General features: G+C 41.5%; 2 protein-coding genes across 7 annotated transcripts in view; both read right to left on the minus strand.

Moving 5' to 3' along the window:
- Positions 1–2,405, minus strand: part of C4H5orf47 (chromosome 4 C5orf47 homolog) — a 36,249-nt gene extending 33,844 nt beyond the window's left edge. For all 3 annotated transcript variants that reach the window (XM_072756571.1, XM_072756570.1, XM_072756572.1), the window contains exon 1: positions 2,090–2,405. In XM_072756571.1, coding sequence (XP_072612672.1) covers positions 2,090–2,372 — 283 coding nt within the window. In that variant the 5' untranslated portion in view covers positions 2,373–2,405. The remainder of the gene's footprint in view (positions 1–2,089) is intronic.
- A 15,637-nt stretch (positions 2,406–18,042) lies between these two features.
- The window catches only part of CPEB4 (cytoplasmic polyadenylation element binding protein 4), a 61,493-nt gene continuing 55,362 nt past the window's right edge, over positions 18,043–24,173 (minus strand). For all 4 annotated transcript variants that reach the window (XM_026006916.2, XM_026006911.2, XM_026006907.2 and 1 more), the window contains one exon: positions 18,043–22,464. In XM_026006916.2, the coding sequence (XP_025862701.1) occupies positions 22,237–22,464 (228 nt within the window). In that variant the 3' untranslated portion in view covers positions 18,043–22,236. The remainder of the gene's footprint in view (positions 22,465–24,173) is intronic.

Raw genomic sequence — 24,173 nt, forward strand, 5'->3', positions numbered from 1 at the left:
ATTTCACAAAAGAAATCTACCAAACCATCAAACACCAGGTAGTCCCACTTTTTCCAGAGCATAGAAAAAGAAGGAAAGTTTGTAAATCTTTTATGAAGTATGTACACTCTAACACCTAAACTAGATGAAGAAATACAAAGAGAGAAAAACTATGGATTATGATTTCTCATGAATATCAATGTAAAACTCTAAACAAATTATTAGTGGAGTCCAAGCTACTTTAAGAAAATAACACATCATAGCCAAGTAGGATTTACTTCAGGAATGCAAAGTTGGTTCAATACTGGAAAATCCATTTATATTATATACCATAATAATAAATCTAACAATGTATCTCCATAGATCTGAGAAAGCCTTTGACAGAATTCAGCACCCACTTATGATAAAATCACTGAAGAAAATAAAAACTGAGGAATACTTTTTAGTATTTTAAATATATATGCCTTCGTCCTAAAGCCAGTAACTTATTTAATGGGGAACACTAGAGGCATTCCCTCTACTGATCAGGAATAAGGCAAGGTTGCCCAGAATCTTCACTAGTATTCAACATAGTACTCGAGGTATTACTGCATACAGTAAGACAAAACAAATCTACTGCAGGCATAGGAATGGGTTAAAAAAAAAAAAAAAAAGAAGAAGAAGAAATGAAATTATCTCTCTTTGCAAATAATCTTAGAGTATACCTGGACAATCAGCATCAATGATAAAACCTACTCTAAAAATAAGAGAATGCAGCCAGGTACTAGGATTTAAAGTTCATTCAAAAACCAATAGGCTAAGTGAAAGAAGACAATCAGGAAAGCTCATATATTGTATGATGCAATTTATATGAGATGTGCAGAATAGGCAAATCCGCGAAGAAAGAAAGTTTAGCCCTTCCTTAGCCCTGGGGTTAGGAGGAGGGGAGGGCAGTAAGAGGGGGTAGTGGGTGCCAACGGATACAGGATACAGTAGGAAAAGGTACAGGTTTTCTCTTTGGGGTAAGAGATATGTTCCAAAATTGAGTGTGGTGATGGTTGCCCATCTCTATGAAAAGCACTGAGTTGTACACTTTAAATAGGTAAGCTGAACTGTGAACGTCTCCATAAACTCTCCAAAAAGCACAGGTGGAGGGAGTAAGCCCTCAAAAACGAGGGAGATGGAAATGCTCTGTACCTTAATTGTGTCGCTAAAAATATAACCTTATCAAATCTCGGCATGTATATACATGAACCTTAAATACGGTTTGTTCATTTATTTTTTTTAAGATCAAGAAGTGGGGCGCCTGGGTGGCTCATCTGATTTCACCTCAGGTCATGATGTCAAGGTCCTGAGGTCAAGTCCCACCCCCAGATCCACCTCAGCACAGAGTCGGCTTCTGTGGCTCCCTCTGCCTCTCCCCCTGCTAGCTCGCTCTCTCTTTCTTTTTTTTTTTTTTTTTTTTTTTTTTTTTTTTTATGATAGTCACAGAGAGAGAGAGAGAGAGGCAGAGACACAGGCAGAGGGAGAAGCAGGCTCCATGCCCCGGGAGCCCGACGTGGGATTCGATCCCGGATCTCCAGGATCGCGCCCTGGGCCAAAGGCAGGCGCCAAACCGCTGCGCCACCCAGGGATCCCTCGCTCTCTCTTTCTGAAAGAAAAGAAGGAAGGAAGGAAGATCAGGAAGCTTCCTAGACACAAACAAGCACGCAGAGGGGGTTATGGAGGAGGAAACCCCGTTTGCAACGGAAGGTCGAACACCTAGGAAGGAATTCAATAAGACACAGGCAACACCTATAGGGACGTTTCACACACAGAGCATGCCCATGCCCGAAACACGCGCACGCGGACGGACGAGGGGAAGACCTCCCGCGCGTCGCGTCGAGGCCCGTGCCTCCCTCAGCGCGGCGAAGACGGCGGCCCCGCGGCACAGACAAGCCGCCCGGCCCCTCGCGGTGGCAGACGCAAGGGGCTCCGTCCCGTGACCTCCCGCGGCAGCCCGGCTCATCTCGCGGGACCGCACCTGCCCTCCGCAGCCGGGCGGGAAGGCCGAGGGCTGAGGCGCCCACCGCCGACACCCGGGCACCCGGGCGCCCGCCCCCCCGCCCGCCCGCCAGGCGCCACCTGCCACCTGCTCGCGCCGCCGGCGAGGTACCGCTCTGCGCGCTCGACGCCCGCGCCGGCGGGGAGACGGCGGGTTCCCGGGGCCGGGGGCCGGGGGCGAGCTCCGCGCCGTCCGGGGCCGCCGCCCGCGGTTCCTCGGGGCTGCCTGCGGCCCGGCGCCCGGGGTTCCCGCGGCCCTGAGCCCGGCGGCCGCCCAGCCGCAAGACGCCGCCGCACCGGTGCGAGCCGAAGCGCGTCACGTAGACGAAGCGCGTCAGGCTCCGCTCCTGCCCCCGGGCGGCCGCCGCCATCGCCGCCGAGTTTCCTCAGAAGCCCCGCGTAGCCCTGGGCGGGAGGGCGGGGACGCGGGGGGGCGGGGGCGGGGCCACTGCGCGCGCGGCGGGGTGGGCGTGAGGGGCGGGACGGCGTGGGCAGGTGGGGGCGCGGGGACACGGCGTCGTCGGGGGCGGGGGCGGGGCGGGGCGGGCCGCCCTGCGCGGGCGGGAGAGCGGCAGGGCTTTGGCTGGGGCGCAGAGGGAAGGTGGTGGCAAGGTTTGGGGACCGCGTCACGGGGGTGGGGGGGGGCGGGGAGGCGGGGACAGGGCGGTGGGGGAGGGGGCAGGCCCCTGGGGCAGCCTCCCGCGGCTGGGTGTGCCCGGCTCCCCCGGCTCCCCCGTGAGCCCTGACCCTGGCTTGCGCAGGCTGGAGCGCGGGCGGTGAAGTTGGGGGCCGGGGGCGCGGGAGGGGACACAGCACCCCGTGCTGCCCGAGGGTTCCCGGGGCACCTTGGCCGGGCATAGTCGTGCTGGGCCTTCTGGGCCTCGGGCCAGCGTCTTTCCCGCCCCGACGTGCGGCCCATGGGGTGCGGCTGCTGCCCAGCTGGGTTATTTGGGCAAGCTACTTTTCCTCTCTAAGCTTTCGGTTTCCTCAGGTGTAAATTCAGGATGACGGGGCTAAATCAAAATAAGGCCTATTGAGTACTGGCACATAGAGTTGCCGTAGGCTTCACCTCCATGTCACGGTTATTGAGCACATACCCTGTGAAGTGCATGTGGCCATAGCTTTACATCTGTACTTTGCAAATGGTTGTCCCATAGACCATCCTTTCAAATCGTGCAGCATTTCACAGCAAAGAAACTGAAGTTCCAAAATGAGTGACTTCCCCAAAGTAACAGGCAGGACAGAGACATATTTTCTTAAAATGAATCTTTTTAAATTGAATTATAAAGTGCAGAAAACTGTACCAATCATCAGTATACAGATCGATGAATTTTCACACACTAAATATATCCACGTAATATCCACCCAGGGTAAGAAATGGTGCAGTGCAGAAGCACCTCATGTTCTCACCCAGGCCCAATCCCTTTGCTTTCTTTGTTTCTATGTGGGGGTTTTCATTCTGTTCTCAATCATTAAGAGGAGTTTTTAATATATTCTGTATATTAGGTATTTGTTACTTGTATGTATTGCAATTTTTTTCTCATCTGTGATTCACCTTTTATTCTGTCTACGAACTCTATTGAGATGATTATGTAATTTCACTCCCTTATTGTATAAATGTGATGAATTGCATTGATCGAATTCCAATGTTAAACCAACCCTCTAATCTGGGATAAATCCTACTTGCTTGTGATATATTATCATACTATATGATTGACATACCTCTAAATTTGATTTTTTAATCTTTTCTTTAGACTTTTAACGTCTATGTGAGAGATAATGACTTACAACCTCTTATGTATTTGGTAGAATTTATTAATTAAGACATCTAGGTATGGTGTTCTTTGTGAAAAGGTCTTTAGTAGTTATAGGATTATTCAGATTTTCTATTTCTTTTTGGGTCAGTTTAGTAAAGTGGGTTCTTCTAGGATTTGTCCAATCCTCTTATATTCTAAAACTCAGTAGCAAAAATTGTTCAAATATTCCTTCATTATCTTTTTAAGGTTTATAGGAGCATCACAATTTCCCCCTTTTCATTCATGATATTGATAATTTATATGCTCTTTTTATCTGATTTGATCTCATCAATAGGTTATCAATTTTATTACTCTGTTCAAAGAATCAAATTTTGACTTTGTCAATTCCTGCTAATGTTCCCTCATTGTTTTTGTAACATCCTGAGATGGATATTTAAATCTTTGATGTTGAGACTTTTTTCCTAATGTAGGCACGTAAAGCTATATACATTTTCCTCTGAGCCTAGCTTTAGCTGCATGCCACAAGTTTGGTATTCCTATTCATTATTCAATTCAAGACATTTTAATTGTAATTTTTTAGGCATATGAGTTATGTATATATTGTTTCATGTCCAAAGATTTGGAAGCTTTTCAATTTTTTTGTTGTTTTTAGCTTAATTCCATAGTAGTCATTGACCATACCTTGAATGATTTCAGTCCTTTGAAATTTTCTGAGATTTGCATTAGAACACAGCATGTGGTCTACTTTGGGGAACTAACTGTGTGCAGTTGAAAAGTATGTGTATTCTGTAGTTGTTGGGTCTAGTGCTCATATTATATATGCAAATTTGATCAAATTTGTGAAGTGTCTTATCTAGGTTTCTTAATCAATGTATCCTTGTTTTCTTTTTATCTATTTTATACTGTCAGTTAAATTAGGTCAGACTGTTCTGTCAGTTACTGACAGAGGTGTGCTGAAAATCACCCTATGGAGGAATTTTTTTTTATTTGTTCCTTTAGTTCTGTCAATATGTGCTTAGTATGTCCTTAACTGCTATTAGGTGCCTACACATTTAAAATTGTTATATCTTCTGGTAATTTGATGCTTTTATTTTTATAAAGTGTTCCTCTTTGTCTCTAATGACGCTTGTTGGCATATATTCTGGTGGTTAGTGTTTCATGGTATATCTTTTTCATTATTTTACTTTCAGCCTTTCTTCAATCTTGTGTTTATAATGACTGTTGTAAGCAGCATTATAGTTTTTTTTTTTTTTTTTTGGTGATTCTACAATGTATTTTAAACACCATCAGACATTAATATTGCTTTATACCGTCATTATTCATTTTAATTTACTGATTTTTTATATATTTACCATCTCCATTGTGTTTGTATTCATTCCTACATATTTGTTTTTCCAAATGGGATTATCTTCCCTCTACCTATAGGACAACCTTTACATTTTATAGTAGTGTGGCTGTAACTGGTGATAAATTCACTAAGAATCTGTTTATCTGATACAGTTTTTTCTAATGATTTTTAAATAATTTTTTGCTGGGTATCAAATTGAAGGCTGTCAACTATTTTCTTTCAGCATTTTGAAGAAATCCTGTTTTACTATTTCTATTTCTTTTGAGAAGTCACTGTCAGTCATATAACTGCCCCTTTAAAAGTAACACAGCTTTTCCCTCTGCCTGTTTTTCAGATTTTCTTTTTGTCCTCACTTTTTAGCAGTTTTATCATGAAATGACTCAATATGATGTTCTTTCCATTTATCCTGGTTGGGCTGCATAATGCTTCTTGAATATGTGATTTGATATTATTTATCAGTTTGGTCAATTCTAGGCCATTATTTCTTCCATTATTACTTCTGCTTCATTATTTCCTTTTTTTTTTTTTTCCTGAGACCCCACTACACATGTTCAATCTTTTTACCTTACTCCATATAACTATTTTGCTCTTTCCTGTAGTTTCCCTCCTTGTTTCTCTTGTTGCTTCATCTGGTTATTTTCTACTGCTCTGTAGAGAAGTCTATTAATCCTCTTTACAGTACTAATCAATCTGCTACTGAGCTCTAAATTTCAGTCATGTTTTCCATTTCTGGAATGAAATGAAAACTCAGCTCCAGAATTTCTTTGGAATATTTTCTAGAACATATTTATCAGAGTTATTTTCAATCCCTTTAGGATAACTGCTACAACTTTTTTCTTTTTTATGTTTTTTTATTATTTGACTTTTGAATCCTGGTGTGCTGGGAAATTTTTGCATGGCAGATATTATATAATCTCAAAAATATTACATAGTATTACAATATTAAAACTGTAGATTATTTGAGAACCTGGATAATACTGTCTTTTTTTTTTCTGGCAGGCAGTTAAGGTAAGGGAGTTTTGAGTTGACTTACAGCTCAGCTTCAGTCTTTATAAAGTCTGGTATATATCTTATTTAGTCTTACTCCTTAGAATAAAGCTTCTCAGGTGTCCCAACTTAAAGTCTAGGGCATTACCTAAGGCCTCCTTGGGTGACACTGAATGCTAGCTACCACTCATAAACTGGGCAGCATCTGGTGAGGGAAAGTTATGGTGTAGAGTCACCTTGGTGCTTTCCTTACTCGTCCCTGGAATCTTGACCCCTCAAAGTCCTCTCACCTCAATAGCTCTTCAATCCTTTTGAACAGATTTATTTTTCCTTTTTAATCCAGAGTTTGATTATTTTCTTGGCAGGAGAGACAGTAGATATGATACAAAGTAATGCCCTCTGGCCACAGCAGGGATGGGTCAAATGCAGGGAACAGATAAGACCAAGGTTGCTGTACCTCTTGGGGCACCTGGGTGGCTTTGTCAGTTAAGCGTCTGCCTTCTGCTCAGGTCATGGTCCCAGGGTCCTGGAATCAAGCCCCGAGTTGGGGCTCCTTGCTCTGGGAGGAGCCTGCTCCTCTCTGTCCCTCCTTCTGCTCATGCTTTTTCTCTCTCAAATAAATAAAATCTTTTTTTTTTTTTTTCATAAAAGAAGTCTGCAGTACCTTGTGAGCATATTTGGGCCCACCCAAATGGAGCAAACAGATTTCACTCTCACTGCCCCTGCCCCCTGGGGCTCACCAGTGCTCCACTAAGCAGTCTGTGACGATGGCTGCTGACAAGACAACCAGTGGGATGTCAGGAAAGCCTGGCAGGTGAAAGGAGTTCACAAAGCCAGAACCTTCTCAGGGCTCAGATCTCAGCTCAAAGAACCCTCCTGAGAGCAACCGGCCTGAGTCTTTCTCTCCCTGTCCCCAGTCCCTTCCTCACACATTGCCTTCACCGCATTCTGAAAGTATTTTTCTAATTTAGTGGCTTACTTCTTGATTGTCACACCACAACCCCAACAATTGCTACATGAAAGCGAGAACCTTGACCCTTTTGTTCCCACAGCATGTCCCTAGGCACTTAATACAGTGCCTGACACACAGAGGCTTTCCACACTCACTTGTACTTATGAAGAAATAAGTAAATTAATAACTAGACCCATTAGAAAAGGCGAACAGAAGGAAGTTGTTCAGCTAACATCATCCACCAGGTGGCAGTCACAGCTCCCAAATAAAAAAGAATCTCTTTCCCCCCCCCCACCTTTAAAAGAAAAACAACTCAATTTTTATTTTTACCAAGCGTTATTAGCCTGAATTCAAACTAAGACTATTTCATTTGAGCTTTCTGAGAATAATACTTGGAGAAGATGCATTTCCAATCTGTATGCCCCATGGCGTGAATGGCCCTGGCTGCCGATGCGGGGTAGTGGGGGCCTGCTTAGGGAGTGCACAGCATAGAAAGACCAGGAGCAATTATATAAAATGTCATCTCAGCCCACAAAAGAGATGATTTGCTCCTCCCACCCTCACCCCTCCACAAACAGCTGCAGAAGCTTAGAGAAAAACCAACGGATGCATATTCCTAGTCATGAATTTCACTTGGCTTGCCTGTGGATGGGGACATATGGTCTCCCAGGGAGGCAGCCACAAATGATGCTGGGAAATGGGCCTTCTCACCTCATCTGTGCCTGAAGTGCCGTTGCTTCATTTCCACTGGTTCTGACAAGTCCTTTCTGCAGCTTCCCCCCATGTTCCTGGGAGTAGAAAGGGTGGGGGACCTGGAATGGTCTTTGCTGCTAAGCCAGCCCCAACTTTGAAAAAGCTAACCCTAGGACTTCTTGAGAAAGAAAGGGGCCCTGGCCAATTCCATTTCAGGTGGAAGGAAGCAAGAGGGGAGGTACATTTCTAAACATTAAGAAATTATGATATATTTGAGAATGCTTACATTAAACAAATAAAACTTTAATTTCCCTCCAATACAATTTAACAGAATTATGTGTTTCTCAAGAAATTACAGGCGTTCCTTTTTAAGACTGGATTCTTTGTCTTACAGGTAGAGGATGTGATAATGGTACCCTGTGTAAAGGTGAATGATGAATAATAATAAATAATAATGATAAATAATAAATAATAATAAATAGAATGATGGTTCAATTCTATTCTCACACCTGTCGGTGGATCTCTATGGCCACTGTTTAACCTCGAGCTAATGTCAGTTCACTCTGTTTTTTGGCCCTTTCTTTTTTTTTTTTTTTTTAAATTTTTATTTATTTATGATAGTCACACAGAGAGAGAGAGAGAGAGAGAGAGAGAGGCAGAGACATAGGCAGAGGGAGAAGCAGGCTCCATGCACCGGGAGCCTGATGTGGGATTCGATCCCGGGTCTCCAGGATCGTGCCCTGGGCCAAAGGCAGGCGCCAAACCGCTGCGCCACCCAGGGATCCCTTGGCCCTTTCTAAATGAGAGAACCTGGGAACCCAGGGGACCTAGCTTAACACTGACTTTGTTGGGATTGAATGGATGGGAGAACCCTGCCCTGTGGGGAACACAGAGAAACTTCTCTACTCCTGATACAGGGGAATCAAGCGTTCCCTCCCTCCTCTGCTGCCTCACCACCACAGCTCAACACACTCTCTCACACATACTCATGCACAACACACGCCTCGGCCCCTGGTTATTAACCCCCATCTCTAAGATTAATTAAATTGTCTGTGTCATCCATCTATTTCATCTTCCTTCCATACAACCCCTCCGAATTAAAATAATGCTTAATCAGAATTAGAGCCTGCTCAAGGCATCTAAGTGCCACTTATTACTTGTTAAAGCAGGATCTCTTGTGCCCTTTCAAACAAGCAAAAGAATTTCAATGAGACCTTGGAGGACAGGGAGGGGAACAGGGTGAAAATTTCCCTTTGTCATCAATAGGCTCCTTTTGAAGCTTCTGTGTGTCTAGATAGCATTAGAACTGCCATGTTTCCTTCTTGTTCCGTGAAGGTTTTGCTTTTGCTGAAGTGTTCTAAGGGAGTGGGATAACTACTGCATGGTAAATCGTGTCTCCTCCAAAAATAGCAGTTTGTGGGGTTTTGCCAAAACACAAGCCATTCTCATGTACCTGTCATCCAACCTGTAGCCCTACCGTGTCCAACCCCTCTCTTCTGCTGTCACCCTGGTCCACGCCACCATCACGTCCTCACTCACAAACACACTGCCAGCCCTCCTAAATTGTTCTGCTTCCACTCTTGCTCCGCTACAAACTATCCTCCACGCCATCACTGGAGTGATCCTAAATCAGTTCCCCTGCACTACTTTTCAGTGGCTCTACATCTAATTTTTAAAAACCCAAAGCCTCCACCATGGCTAACAGGGCTCTCTCTTCTCTGGCCCTTTGACCTCTCTGAGCTCATGTCATGACCTCATCCCCTTGTCACTGTGTCCAGCCACACTGCTCTTCCTTTCTTAAATTCGCCAAGCTTGGTCTTGCCTCGGGACTCCTGCATGTGATATTCCCTCTGCCCAGAGTACTTTTCCCTCAGATTTCACCATGGCTTGTTTTTCTGGTTTCTCACGTCTCAGCTGAAATCTCACCTGTCCCAAGTGCCTTCTCGAACCTCCCAATTAAAGTAACCCCATTTCTAGGGGGCTCCACCTAATTATCCAGTTTTATTTTCCTCCTAACACTCAGAACATTTTCTTGTTTATATATGTGTTTTTTTGTTGATTATTTGATTTCCCCTTCTGACTATAAATGCCAACAGGACAGAGACTTCACTGGCTTTGTCCCCACAATATCCCCAGAGCCTAGAACAGTGCAAACACTTGGATGAATGACAGAATGAACAAGAAAACCCCTCTCTGTGATTCTCCTTTGCAGATTTCCACCTTTGGCTGAAGGAAGCAAGTTCACAATTCAGATGAGCAGTTCTGTGCATAATAATAACACTTTATCTTTGTAAGGGGCTATCACCTGAGAACCTCCCAGCAGCTCCCTATGTTCAGAATGGGCATCACATTTCACCAGGCTCAAAAGCTGAAATGATTCACCCAAATACCACACACACACACACACACACACACACACACACACATACACCCTTCCGGTCTCAAATTCGGGTCTTTGTTTCCAGGATGTTAATGTCAAGAGCACAGAGACTACCTGTCCTGTCCCCACCATACGCTCAGGATAAAAATAATGTGCAGAGATTTGCTGGAGAAATGAGTGGATAAATGAATGAGCAAACTCCTGGATAGAATTCTCTCCCTGGGATTAAGGCACATTCTAGATTCCAAGCCTCTCACCCCATCTGGCTGGCCTGCTCTGGCCCCCACCCCCGCCCCTGGGTCTTGGGTCCCAGCAGCTTCCAGCACAGGAGGTGCACCCACAACACAGCCCAGGTCTGCTCTCCCAGCCACTACGCTCACCTTGTCCTTGGTACTCCACAGTTTAAAAATCCAAAACTTTCTTGGGGACTGAATTCTTGTCCTCTGCTTGGTCTGACCTGAGAGCTTGTGAGAAAAGCAGAGTCTCAGGCCCCGCTCTGTGCTGCATTGAACCTTCATTGGAACAATATCCCCAGATGAACCTGGTGCCCATGAGCATTGCCGGGCTCTGAGCTACCTTTATCTGGCATTCCAATCTCTACTTTACTTGTGAAATACCTGAGTCTCTGGGCCCTTTTGCTGTCACCACCCCCACCCCCTTCTGAAGCACAGATCCTTTAGTGGCTGTTTTGAGAACAGGTAAGAAAAGGGAACTAATGTCCAGATCCTGTGAGTCACTCGTTCAGTAAACATTTATTAAGCACTTGTGATGTGCAAGGCACATGGCTGGTCCTGAGGACACAAATATGCCTCAGACTGTATTTATCTCCCCCGCCCAGCAAAATCGGGTAAACAAATTATATATAATGCTAATTACACAGTGTAAGGAGTCCTAATCAGAAGGAGTGCTTCTGATAATAGATAATAAAGTGTGATGGGGGTCGGGGTGATGGGACTTTAGAAAGAAAGACAGAGGAAGTTCTTCTCAGAGGTGATGTCTAGGCTAAGTCCTGCAGGGTGAAAGGGGAGTTGAGCTCAAGCAGAAAGTCAGGGAGACAGGGGAGTGGGGTGGGCAGATAATTTCTCATGGTTGAAATAACTGAGGAGAAGACCCTGCCCCAAGAGAGGGTCCTTGTGTCAGAGGAACAGAGAGAGGGCCACAGAGAGGCTGGAGTGCACAGCAGGGAGGAGGTGGGGATGGGGGTGGGGCCAGATCCCACAGGGTCTAGGAGATTGGGAGAACAGATTCAGGTTTATCTCCAGGGCCCTGAGATGTTGGAAGGGTCTGGCAAGGCAAAGGCAAAGGCAGGTTTCCCTCCAGTTAATGGGAGAAGAAGACACGGCACAGCGGGGGTGCGGGAGGGGTGGTGGCCAGGTGACAGCAGGGAGGCCCTGCTGAGGTGAGACAAGCCTGACTTTTCTTACCACAGTCCTGGGAATAGGGTCTCCCTGTCCCTTCCATATAGACGGGCGAGTGTACTACCTCCAAGAGGGGAGGGGACTTCCCTAAGGTAGCTGTGGCCCACAGTGGCCAGATCTAGGCCCACAATGGTGATGATGACAGTCTCAAATGTTTATTAAGTGCTTTTTTTACAATTGCCTCATTGAAGCCTTACCCCAACCCGATGATGGAGGTATTATTTTTTGCCCCTTCTGACTGGTGAGACTAGAGATATTTAGAGGTTACGTAATGTGGCCAAATTCACTCAGAGGTGGCAATGGGAGGAAATCCTGGGGTCTCACCCCAAAACTATATCCCTAACTTCTATGGCCTCTGTCTCGGGGTTATGAACCCACCTTAGCCTGACTTCAAAATCCAAGTCACCTCTCCTACCCCATGCCATGCCTTGGTCCACATTTGCCTACGTTTTGCCGTTTACAAGGACAGAGGGGAAATAGCTGAGAAACTAGAAATCCTATTTCTTCCAAGGCAGTATAACAACTGTCAGTTGACAGACTCCAGGCCTAATTTCCAGCTCCTACCACTCTTTTCCTGCTCCTTTCCCTAAAGAGAAAGATTCTCAGTTCCTCCGAAACTCTCCAGAATACCAGGCTTCCAGGCATAGTCTCTGGGAATTTGTGTTCAGATTGGTAGCACAGACTCCTGACCCTCCGCTGCAGTGTACGGTTCCCCACCGTGGGAGGAATCCTCTTCCCAACACGCAAAGGAGTCAGCAAGAACAGGGTGCCAGCGGGCAGGTAGGCTCGTGGCCTGGAGCCTCCACGCTTTCTCCGTCACCATGGCAACTCTTGCTGGCTGGCTGGGGCAGGACCCGGAGGAGACACAGAATGAAAATGTGGGATGGTGGCAGCCAAGGGTTCCTGCCTGCCTGCCACCCGCTCCTGCCCCAGCCCTGCACAGGGACCAGCACTTTGTAAGTGTATAGATAGTAACAGCAACAAAAATCACTGGGATGCTAATAATAATAATAGTTAACATTATACTGAGGGCACTAACTGCTATCAGAAAAATTCAGACAGGAACAGACCTCGCTTTGGAAGGTCACGGAGCTGCGCTCTTTGTATGAACTCAAAGAGGGAAAGTACTATAAAATAAGTATAATGAAAGCCAAGGAAGATTTCCAGTTTTCTGCCATCATGGGTGATTATTGCCATCACTGCAAAATGTCCACATCCTGGAAATGAGAAGAGAAGCTGGCTCTGTGTGTGGAGGGAGGTGCCACTGACTTCTTGCACAAAACTGTATTTGGTAACTGAATTCCACTTCCCTTGTCTTCCTGTCCTTCCCATTCCCCCCACCTTCACCCACCCTCGTTCCTTGGGCCACCCACCCCTCAGGGCAGGGCTGATTCTGACTTAAGGGGGACACTTTAGGAGAGCAAATCTGAGTCCCCATTTGTATCTCTTCCCATTTTAGAATGTTGTGTTGGTCTTTGTTCCATTTGAATTCTTTGGGTGGCAAAGAAAAAGGAAGTTGCTGACGACTGTATTTGGCTGCAGCCTTAATGTCTCCCTCAGAAAGAAAGGCATTTTGCTGCAAATCTATGTTCAAACATTCTAAGTTGGTTCTTCTAGGCTCTACAGCATCACATCTGTTCAGGAACAGCTGTTCAGGCTGCAGCAATGATCAAAGCTGTGCATTCCAGAGCTCCAGTGCTCTAAAAATGGCAAACACTTCTCTCTTTTTATTTGAATATATGTTTATATACATATATATTTATATGTATATATACATATATATAAAATCAGGAAATATATATAAATATATATATTCTCTGCATAAATCCATTTTAATGATTCTGACATCTCAGTCCAAAAAGCAAAATTTCAAGTGCTGTTTTAAAATTCACCAGGAAAATTCATCAGTAAGAAAGCCTCTCTCTGCTCTTCTGGATTTCAGGACTATTTTTGCCAGATTACAGAGACTTTGCAGAGTCTCAAAGAATGAGATACGTGAGGGAAGGCTTGACTTCTATATTTAGAAAGTGTTCAATTATAGTTCTATAGGAAGAAATAAAACCCTTTCTCCTGGGTGGGATTTTCCTTGAATCAAAAAAAAAAAAAAAACCCCAAAATGGATGTATAGACATATATATAATATGTATGTAAATCTGTCAGTCTGTTTGCCTACCTACCTACTTACCCACGCACCCATCCATCCACTCATCTGTCTGGCTAGTTAGATATCCTTTCTTGGCACCCATGTGATTTGGTTGGTTGGGCCACTCCTTAGTTCTCTCAATTTAGGAGATGACATAACTACCACAAAAAATAGGTATCACAGTATTGTTAAAGACATCCTTGAAAGACAAAAGGCAATGATTTTTCGATGGATTTGTAAAATGATATCCTTTCAGTATAACTTATTGGTAAAATATTTATGAAATTCCTTTGGCTGGCTGGAAACTCAAAAGAGGTGAGGTGAAAACAGGACCTGGAATCTGTGTGTCTGAGTTTGAATCCTGGCTTTGTGGGTTGGATTAGTTCACTTTTCTGAACATTAGCCACCTGAAGTGACCACATCAACAGTACCTATCCCGTGAAGTTGTGGGACTTTGAAAAGAGGAAACACTTAGAGCAAGCAAGATGCCTGGCACTTGGTAAGCATGGCATCAGTGCTACTTGTAATTATTGCTGTTTTTACTCCCAGACTCCTTGTGGTTCTGGAATTTAGGGGTTCACAGCACTAACTCTTCTTCTTTGCCCCTTCTCCCTACCCCCCTGCTTGGGCTATCTCTCTCTAGCTCTTTTTCAATAAATAAAATAAACAAACAAACAAACGCACGCCTGGGTGGCTCAGTGGTTAAGCGCCTGCCTTCAGCCCAGGGCGTGATCCTGGAGTCCCAGGATCAAGTCCCATGTCGGGCTCCCTGCATGGAGCCTGCTTTTCCCTCTGCCTGTGTCTCTGCCTCTCCGTGTCTCTCATGAATAAATAAAAATCTTAAAAAAAAAAAAATACCAACGGAAAAAATTCCATCCATTGCTATTCCCCTGGCAGTGAGGTTTGTAGGGAAAGAATGTGGGATTTGGTAGATGGGCACTGAATCCAGCCTTTACCACATTCAGGCTGTGTAACCTTGCAAATCACCCAACTTTTCCTGGAGATAGTTCTGTATTCTGTTCAGTACCTCAACGGGGGTGCTATCTATGCTGTGTATGTAAGTGCCTGACCTACTAAGGTGGTCAGCAATCCTTGGTTTCCTCTTCCAGAAGCAAACCATTCCATCATTGCTGAGTCAGGAGAGCTGAGAATCACCTGACAGATGAGGCCATTCCCCACCCCTGTGGCAAGTCTTTGAAATCAAATCTTCAAGCCAGCAGTTAAACACACAAGGGGTTGCTTCATTTTTCCTCTCAAATGTGAGAGGTGAATGATGTCTCCATTCATTCAAAAAAGGAGGCTCAGGTCTGTACTGGACCCTACCGAAACCTTTCAGACAGTTTCACAATTTCTATTACCACCAGTTCTTATCCTGGATAACTCATCTCGGAACAAATTTTAAATGTCCTGTGTTGTCCTTAGTGAGTTCTGTGGTGGGGCAGGGGCGGAAGGGTCGTTCCTGGGTAATTTGGTTCTTTCTCTCTCTTTTGGTGTTGAAGGGAGGTGGGAGATGAGTTGAAAATAATCTCTTTAAATGGTGACATTTGCTTAATCACATTGACATTTTTATGGTATCAAAGCCCTGCTTACTGAAATAGAACTCCAATGAAAAGGATAAAGAAAGCTCAAGCTTAGCTTTTGGCATTTGTATTCACTGATTCACCACTCTCCACCCCCCATCTACCCACCAGCAGTTTTTCACTGACACTTAATCAGATTATACCCAATAGAAAACACTGGTGGCTTGCACATGCACTGCATGTGGACGCCACTGTTCATTTTTAACTTCCTCGAGACAAACTGTACTTTTCCAACTCTGGTCAGCACACTGAATCACAGTAAGACACTTTTTCCAGCCAGTCAACAATGACACCCAATTTTTGACTAGAAAAAAGATTCGAACTTAAAATATCCCAAGATTCAGGCATGCCAAAACAAAATGTTCTCTAATAAGAGAGACTGGATTGGTATTGCTGAAGAGTTCATTGTAGGCCACAAATGTTCATTTTCTGAATTCTTAGAGTTTACTCAAAGCCTGTGGTCCTGTTCTCAGAGCACTGGCAGGGGTGCAGGGGGACACTTGCAAGGGAAATTTTTCAAAGGAGGGAAATGATATAAATTATCAGAAAGATAGCATGTCATGAAGGGCAGATTCAAACAAGCTGCCTGTCTGAAGTAGTACTTGTGGTGGCCCTCATGAGCAGTAAGGGCTGATCTGAGCCAGGGAATGGCATAATCAAAATAGCTTTGCAAGGAAGGTGATGGTTCATTCTGCAAAGCAATTTCTCTCTTCCGGAACTGGGAGTAGAGGGAGAGGAATTAAGGAGCGAAACTGGAAATGGTGCCGGGGTTAGAAGCCAGGCAACTGTGTCGAAACCCCGTAAAGTTAAATGTGAACAATGGCCCTGGGTATGAGTAGGGAGGGATAGGACCAACAGCCCTTTGCAGAACAACAACAACAACAAAAAAAACGAGATTGACTTCCTGATACCAGTAAACATACTAAAATGTAGAACAATGTATTCCAAGTATGTGCTGTGGGATCCCATGTTGTCTGTAAACAGAGACTGTAGGCAAAGAAATTTGGTGTTGGTTGGGGAGACACTTTAAAGCAAAATAGGTTTCTTCACTGTAAAACTTCTCAAAGCCTTCACGAGCTAACTGCATATTCTGATTTTCCATGCAACAGAGTACCTTATTTTCTAAGTTTATTTAATGACAGAACTTTACATTTTGTCTGTTTCTTGTAGTAAGGACTACCTTAGTGCTCTGATGATCACGATTTGCAAAACAAATATTGAGGTTCTTGTTTATCATTCTGTCATTACATACTTCAGAAAAGACTTGCCCTTTAAATGTTTTTATTTCATCGACATCTTCACAGTTGCTTAATTTTTAAAATCAGGAATTTACTTTCCTCATGACTTCTGATCAGACATTAAAGGAGTATTTATCAAATTTTTAAAAAAAATTCCCTGAAAAAATTATTTTGCTTTTGAACTGGGTGTGGATACAAAACCATTACCAAAAGGGGTTATGAAATAGCTTAATTGTTAAGAATGGTTAAGGATGGGGTAGGGAACTTTCCTTTTTTGGCAAGTTTGGGTGAACTACTAGTGAATAAGGAAACACAGCCCAAATAGCCTTTCACACCCTCTTCAGATTCACTGTTTTGGGATTTAAAATATGAAAGTATTGCACCTACATATTATTTCAAGATTGAGTTGTTACATCAAGATTATTTCAAGATTTAGTTGTCACATCACTTACAGTTGATACGCACTTGCCTAAAATAAATATTTCTAATATAAAGAAACACAATCTACTCACTTTTTTTTCTTTAAGTGCCTAAACCAACCCAGAATGCCAAGGGATGTTGTAGAAGGTAGCAACCAAATGCCACCTACATCTCCAATGTCCCTGGGGCTTCCTTAGGGGCCCTTCACTGAACTCTGAACAGGAGTTTTGGCTATTAATCAAAGCTCCTGTGACCCGGTATTCCTGGGAGATCCCATGAGCTACTGGTTCAGCCCTGCAGGTGCCCCCCTAGAGCTGGAAAAGCTACGTATCAGGAAAGACCATTTAAGATCTCTTCAGCTCATTTATCTCAGGAGGAGAACTTCTTCTAGGCTTAAGAATACTATACTCACAGTGAGAAAGAACAGAAACTAAGTTTGACAAAACAGAATATTCTTGGCATCATATTTTATATCATAAGAAATCCTTAAAAGTCTGAAAATGCAGTTTAAAAATGTAAATATTATTACATTACAGTTCTCAGTAGCCCACATGATTAATGGACCAAAGCAAAGATAAGACTTTCAACTCACATGCTATAGAGATTATTACCCCAGAGGCCCTATCTTGTGATGTTAGGATCTCAGGAGAAACCAGGCGTTGAAAGTCAAGTCAAGACTTGTTAACCACTATCCTCTTGTACAAGTGGCCAAAAATCAAGGCTCTTCGTTAGCAAAGACCATAAACTAAATCTCCCAGATAGTGACCTTCCTTATGAAAACACACATTCCCTTGATTTTACTGGACATTTGGCCTTAAGTGCGATCTTGGCTAAGGCCTCACACACACACTGAAGGCTACAGAAAGGAAAAAAAGGGGGAGGGGGGCTCTGCAGGGCAGTATGTGAACAAACAGTGCAGATCAAAGACAACAAACCACCAATATTTACAAACTTACATGAGAAACACACACTTGCCACTAGTACTTACATGACTGGACATCTTTTCCTATTAGTTTGTTCTGCCTTGGCCCAAGAGTAGAATACCTAGTATTTTTTAAATAACATTCCTAATCATGGAAGCATAATCTACTTACGTTGCCAATAAATAAGTATATTAAAAGAAAGCTGAGTTAAAAGTTTTATTCATTCAACATCTCACATTACAAATATTTAAAAATTATATGCATACTGGTATAAATAGTCATTTGCAAACTATTTAATAACATTAATTTTCCACTAGCACTTCAACAAATGAACTCTTTTAAAAAAGGAACTGTGTTATATAACTTAAGAGTAGAACATACAAAAATAGGAACTTAACGTGAAAATGACTTTAATAAAAAATGAATTACCCTTATTTAAAATGCTATAATAAATACTACAACCTCCCCATACACAGTAAAAACTATATGGAAATTCAGCCAAGTAGTACAATTAACTGACATACTTAAATAACTTTTCCTTCTGATAATATGAGCAATACACTGGAAAAAAAAAAAAAAACATTAGGGATTAGTAAAAACTAGACACCCACTTGCTAAAAGTTTCACTTCCAAAAAATATAACAAAAATCTGATGAAAATTATAAAAACTAATTATACTTTAAATTTTAAAAATATAAAAAATAAAACAGTTGAATACAATATTGTCCCAATTCTTACAATGCTATCAATCACAGTAGCTTTAAAATAAGATAATAAAATAAAGCAAATGACCAAAACCTCTTTTATTCCATTTTTAAAAATAATCTCAAATTTACATTAGTAGAAAGATTGATTTCTGATTCTTTTCTTTAGAAACACCAGCAAGAAAGAGGATTACTCTTAACAGTAGAAAATGACATTTTTAAATGTCTGCAATTAAAAACAAAGAATTACACTGCAAAGATCTTTCAAAAGTTTGAAATAAGTATTGCACATAACTTGAAGTTAACTTGCCACAATTCATCACATTCAAGTTTTAAATCACCTTTTAACAGAAGATTCAACTCTTCAAAACAAAAGGGGTGAATTATCAAGTCTTTCCAACAGCACTCTCATAAAATGCTAAATTCATTCACTGCAAGTTTTATTTTGCATTCTGCAGAGGTCTGTGTATGGAGAAGTATATATATTATACCAAAGCGTGGGGACCAGAAGGGGAAGGGAAAGGGTTCCTTTACATAGAAAATAATCAGAAACACTTTATTTTACATTGCAAAAATAACCATGTAATTACTCTGTAACTACATTGTAAGTACATGGCTGGTGCCATGCTAGTGCGCTAGAACTACATGCTTGGTAAATTGAAGTGATACCCTAAAATCTGTAAACTAATTACATGTTAATTATGTTTTGAGTTACATGGTAACTCCCAACTACAATCCCATGTAATCTGAAGGACATGTAATCAATAAAGTTCAGAGTAATAGATAATAATTGTTTATGCCCTGTAAATTGAAGTGTAACCAAATAATCTGTAAACACGCTTGTCACACAATCACAAGTAAATATTAGTAGAATAACAATTTCTTACATTAGTCATGCATACTAACATTACACACCTGTCCCACGGCAGGCTATTTTTTTCTTTATATATAATTAAAAGAGCAGACATCTCTCTGAATCAAACACTTAACATCAATTTATTAATATTAAAAATGGCTAAACATTCACCAAGAATGTCTGCTTTATGAATCATTTTAAAAACTTAGTAAGAAGCTGTAGACAATTTTGTTATTTTAAATTTCTACCCTATGCTTATGAATTTAATTTTTTTTTCTTTTTAGGAACTACAGTGTTATCTGTCATTTTCATGCGAATCTTTTTCATTAATTTGTGACTTTACATAGACTATTTCTTAAATTATAGGTACACCAATAGCTGGTGCTGGGGAAGGATGTTTAAGCAACATGCTTTCTCTTCTCTGCAGACTCTAAAATAGCATTGCCAGTGCACAACATTCATAATTTAAAATGTATGCAGAGCACTGAAATGTATAAAAAGCAGAATATAAGAAAATAAAATTTATTAAAATTATTTATATTAAAAAATGAAGTATATGAAGATCTCTCAGTAATAAAAGTACAAAAAGCTACTCTTTGCAATATGAAAAATTGAGGTATTGCATAAAGAGATATCCCGTCAGTGAAAAGTGTGCCTAAAAATGTTCACTGTTGGAAAAACAAGATATACAAAAGTAGTGCATAACAAATATACATTATGTGCATGACAAAATAAGTTAGCTACAAAAACACTGTACCGAAATTCAGCAGGTCATGTACAAAGGGAAAAATTATTATTCAAAGCTAGTTCTCAAACAGTGTTATTTCTTGTTAACTCATCACACCTGTTTACTGAGTAGGAACAGCACAATAGCACACCCCAAGCCACCTACAAGCATTTAAAAGAATAAAAAGAGGCAAATGAACATTTCGATTAGAATTATGTAGTTCAGGAGAAAAGAAAAAAAAGTCCCTGACCAGCTACACAAGAGCACCCTCCATTCGCATGACTGCTTTCAATATTTGCAGGGAATTCTTTAAAAGCAGCTCCCTTTCTACGTTTGACCATTAGACAGCATATGCCTCCATTTTGACCTTTGGAACTTAACAGGTATATAGTTCATTAAAGCCTGTGTTAAAAATAAATGACTGCTTTTCCTAACGATAATCAATAGGGGTCATCAGCCAGGTGGTTCCACCGTAGTGCTGGGGCAAGTCTTTGGTTTTGAAGGATCCAAGATGGTACTGTTAGGTAGCACAACTAGAAGATTGCCATTAGATTTTTTTTTTTTTTTTAATGTTTTGCACACTGGTAATGATCCTTTTAATGGTGGATAGAGCATTTGATAAGAGAATGTCAATTAACATAAAAGTTACTTCCATGACCAGGGCTTCAAGAGACTATTTTAAATTTACCCCTGAAGCATACTGTTCAACACATAATAACGCCTTTCAAAGCTAGAATTTTATTTATAATAAAGCATGCATTACTTGATGAAGTTGGCACTTCAAACACTGACTATGTCCCATGCTAAGTTCTGAAAAGGTAATGTTATTTTTATAGGAAGAGTAAGATAAACATACGTACCTTTGCACAGATTTACACAGTTACTTAGTTCAACAGTGCAAAACACTTTGCAACTACTTTTTTTTTACTTTTTTTTTTTCATTTTCTATGTTACAACTAAATTACAGGATACCCAAAGTAACTTTAAATCTAAACATAAGCCAATCAGTGGCCAATTTGTATATTGGTTTTGTTTTCCAGTTTTGGCTACAATTGTACTATAACACAAAATCAGAAATGATATCCTTGAGGTATCTCTAGATCCGTTCTGTTTTGTCTTGTTTTTTACTGTCAAAATGGAGAGCAAAGGCTGACACCTGATGAGTGTTAGTAAATTAGGATATAGAATTTATATATAACATCAAAAATAAAATTTATACATTTGTTCTTCAGGAGAGGAAATGCTAGTTTTCCCACCAGTTGTCGTTAATTCTAGCTTTGGTAGGTTTCCTGGGGCTGTGACCAGATAAGAAAGTTTAAAAATAAATAAGTGCACTCCCCTCAGTAGTAAATTTACCCAATTTTTACATTCTAAAGTTTTTAAAATGGTTGAAAAGAAAATAAACCTAGCTCTGCCTACTTTACTTTTTTTTTTTCTGATGTGGTGGTAACTCCGAGGCGTCATGAAATTCTATTCGGCCTCTAAACCCTTATGATTTGTTCTAATGCTGCTTCAATCTTGCTCATGCATTTGTGTTTGCTTTCACATGCTCTTTCCTGTTAATAATTGTTAACTTCCTCCACTGCTGTTAAATGAATAAAAAAGGGCAGGATAGGAAAAAGAGGGGCAAAAAGAAGGAAAGAAAGGAAAAGGCAAAAGCATTTCTCTGGGGGGAAACTGTGTCAGGACAAACTGATAGTGTTATTGGTGCATGGTTCATTTTAATAAAAGTATTCTTATATATTATTAACAATAATTTAATTAAAAACCCAAAATACTCTATTGTTTCATTTCTCTTTTAATATTTCTCTTTCTCCTCTAAGAAAATGTTACAGGAAGTTTGGATCCTCTTGGTCTCCAGCAAAACAAGAGAACAAAACTTCCGTGCAACACGATGGCAATACGAAAAAGGAGTTCATACATATTGTTTTCAGTGACACAAGAATCTACAAAACACCTATATTATAGGTCATTCTTCTCATTATACTATTGTTAAGTGACGGGCTGCTACAAAAGGACATGCCAGCGTGAAGAGGTTGAGGAAGGGGTCAGAATTAACAGAAGAGTGCACTTATTCTGAGGCCTGAAAATGAGCACTGTAGTTCCCCTTTAGTTCCAGCGGAATGAAATATGTCGAGGACGGTCACCGCCTTCCTTCACCAGGGGCTTGTGGAATTCCCTGCCAGCACGAGAATGAATAGCAGCCCAGCAATATTCACAGTAATACTGCAGACAGGTAACATTAGCACAGAAAAATGGAGCAAATTTTCCCCCACAACGGGCCCCCTGACATTCATCACACAGCTGATCATCCAAGACATATGGCTTAACTTCCACCTGCAATCAAAAATAAAAGAAATGAGTTTACATCTTTCCACAAATGGCACAGGCAATGCTGACTATGGTGTGTACATTTCCATCCACTGCCAGGGAATCTGTGCCAGGGCACCCAAAAGTAAGAGTCAATAATTCTTTGACTGAGATTAAGATAGCCCATCTTTTAAGAACCTGGTAAGACTTTTATACCCATCATTTTACATTTCTGTCTTATTAAATAGCCACTTTTCAAAGGAAAAAAGGATTCCACCAAAAATAAAAAAAAAAAAGGAAGCCAACTGTTTAGAACATTCTGAGATTAAACCCACAGGAGAGTATTTATAGACACAAACTGTCACTTTAATTAGTGGATCTGGATTTTTGTCATGTGTAGAATTATCATTTAAACAAAACCAACTAAGAGCTTCCCAGTTCCACAAAATAGCACTTCAATATTCACATCAGAGAGAAGATGCCTGGCATCTGCGTCATAAGCTTCTAAGTTGTAATAAAGCCTGGGTCATGGTTTCTATTTACAGTGTACACATCTTGGGTTATAATCACAAATGCAGAACTGGGAGAAAATAAGACACAGCCATATAACTCACAATCTAAAACCTTGCTTTGTTCTTTGTCAGTAAGAATGGCTGACTTCAGTCTAAAAGTCAGAGGCGAATTTATAAAACTGGGTCTGTTCCAATGTTCAATAGGCTAACCTGTCATTTGAGTCTCTCAAGCATTAAAAATAACCTGGCTATTAATTCACCAGTGAGAAAAGAGTTGGTTATTTTTAGTCCTGCAGAGATTCATGGTTAAATTTCCTTATACCAGGCTATCGCTAACACTGGTGCTATCCAGTTCTGACAAGGAATCCTGACAAAGGTTAGCCGTGAACAAAAGACAACGATTGACATGAAGACAGGAAGAGCAGACAAAACTACAGCATTAGCCTTCTGGCCCTGAGGCCATTCCATAACATCTATGGAGTAGCAAGAACACTGGCCAAAGAACTCGATTGCAGAGGAATACGAATGAAGTCTGCATTTCCAATGACTAACCTTACACCTCTGACACCTGTGTTGGGATGAAGCAGCAAGGCAGAAGACACTGCTTACATGGATATATTTTTTAGCACGAACAAAAAAAACAAGTGGGCTTGTTAATGTATACTGCAACTTGTGTTGCCCTCTTCCTGTGTGTTTATAATAGTCTATACCTTTATTTTTATAAATTCACAACAGAGTATGATTTCCACCATAATCTTATATTTTATTCTGACACTGAAGTAGCATACACATAAAATGAAACACGCAATAAGTGTAAACCTCTACTGACTTGATAGTTTCTACATAATGAATTGAGAATAGCACAATACAATCAATCAATAAGGACTTTTTTGAGCACAATGCCTCAGAGTGTTGATATCTAAGTCAGCCCTAATGAAAGCGCCAGTCTCCCATGAAATAAGGAGCTGACACCAGAATACAAATCAACACATTGCTTCTTTGATTAAGAGGGTCTTTCTATGAGGAGGGGAAAAAAAAGCTGAACTAAACATTATGCTTACTAATGTAGCTGATTCACATTCTGGTGTAAATTCCTATCTCGCCACAAACTAGTAACTGTTTGCTTCTGGCAGGTTATACCTAGGCCATACTTTGAGTAGTATCAGTATAAGATACATCTATCAGAACATAAACTCCTGAGGACAGGGAACTTCCTGTCCTAGG

Source organism: Vulpes vulpes, chromosome 4, assembly GCF_048418805.1.
Source record: "Vulpes vulpes isolate BD-2025 chromosome 4, VulVul3, whole genome shotgun sequence".
Classification (NCBI taxonomy): Eukaryota; Metazoa; Chordata; class Mammalia; order Carnivora; family Canidae; genus Vulpes; species Vulpes vulpes.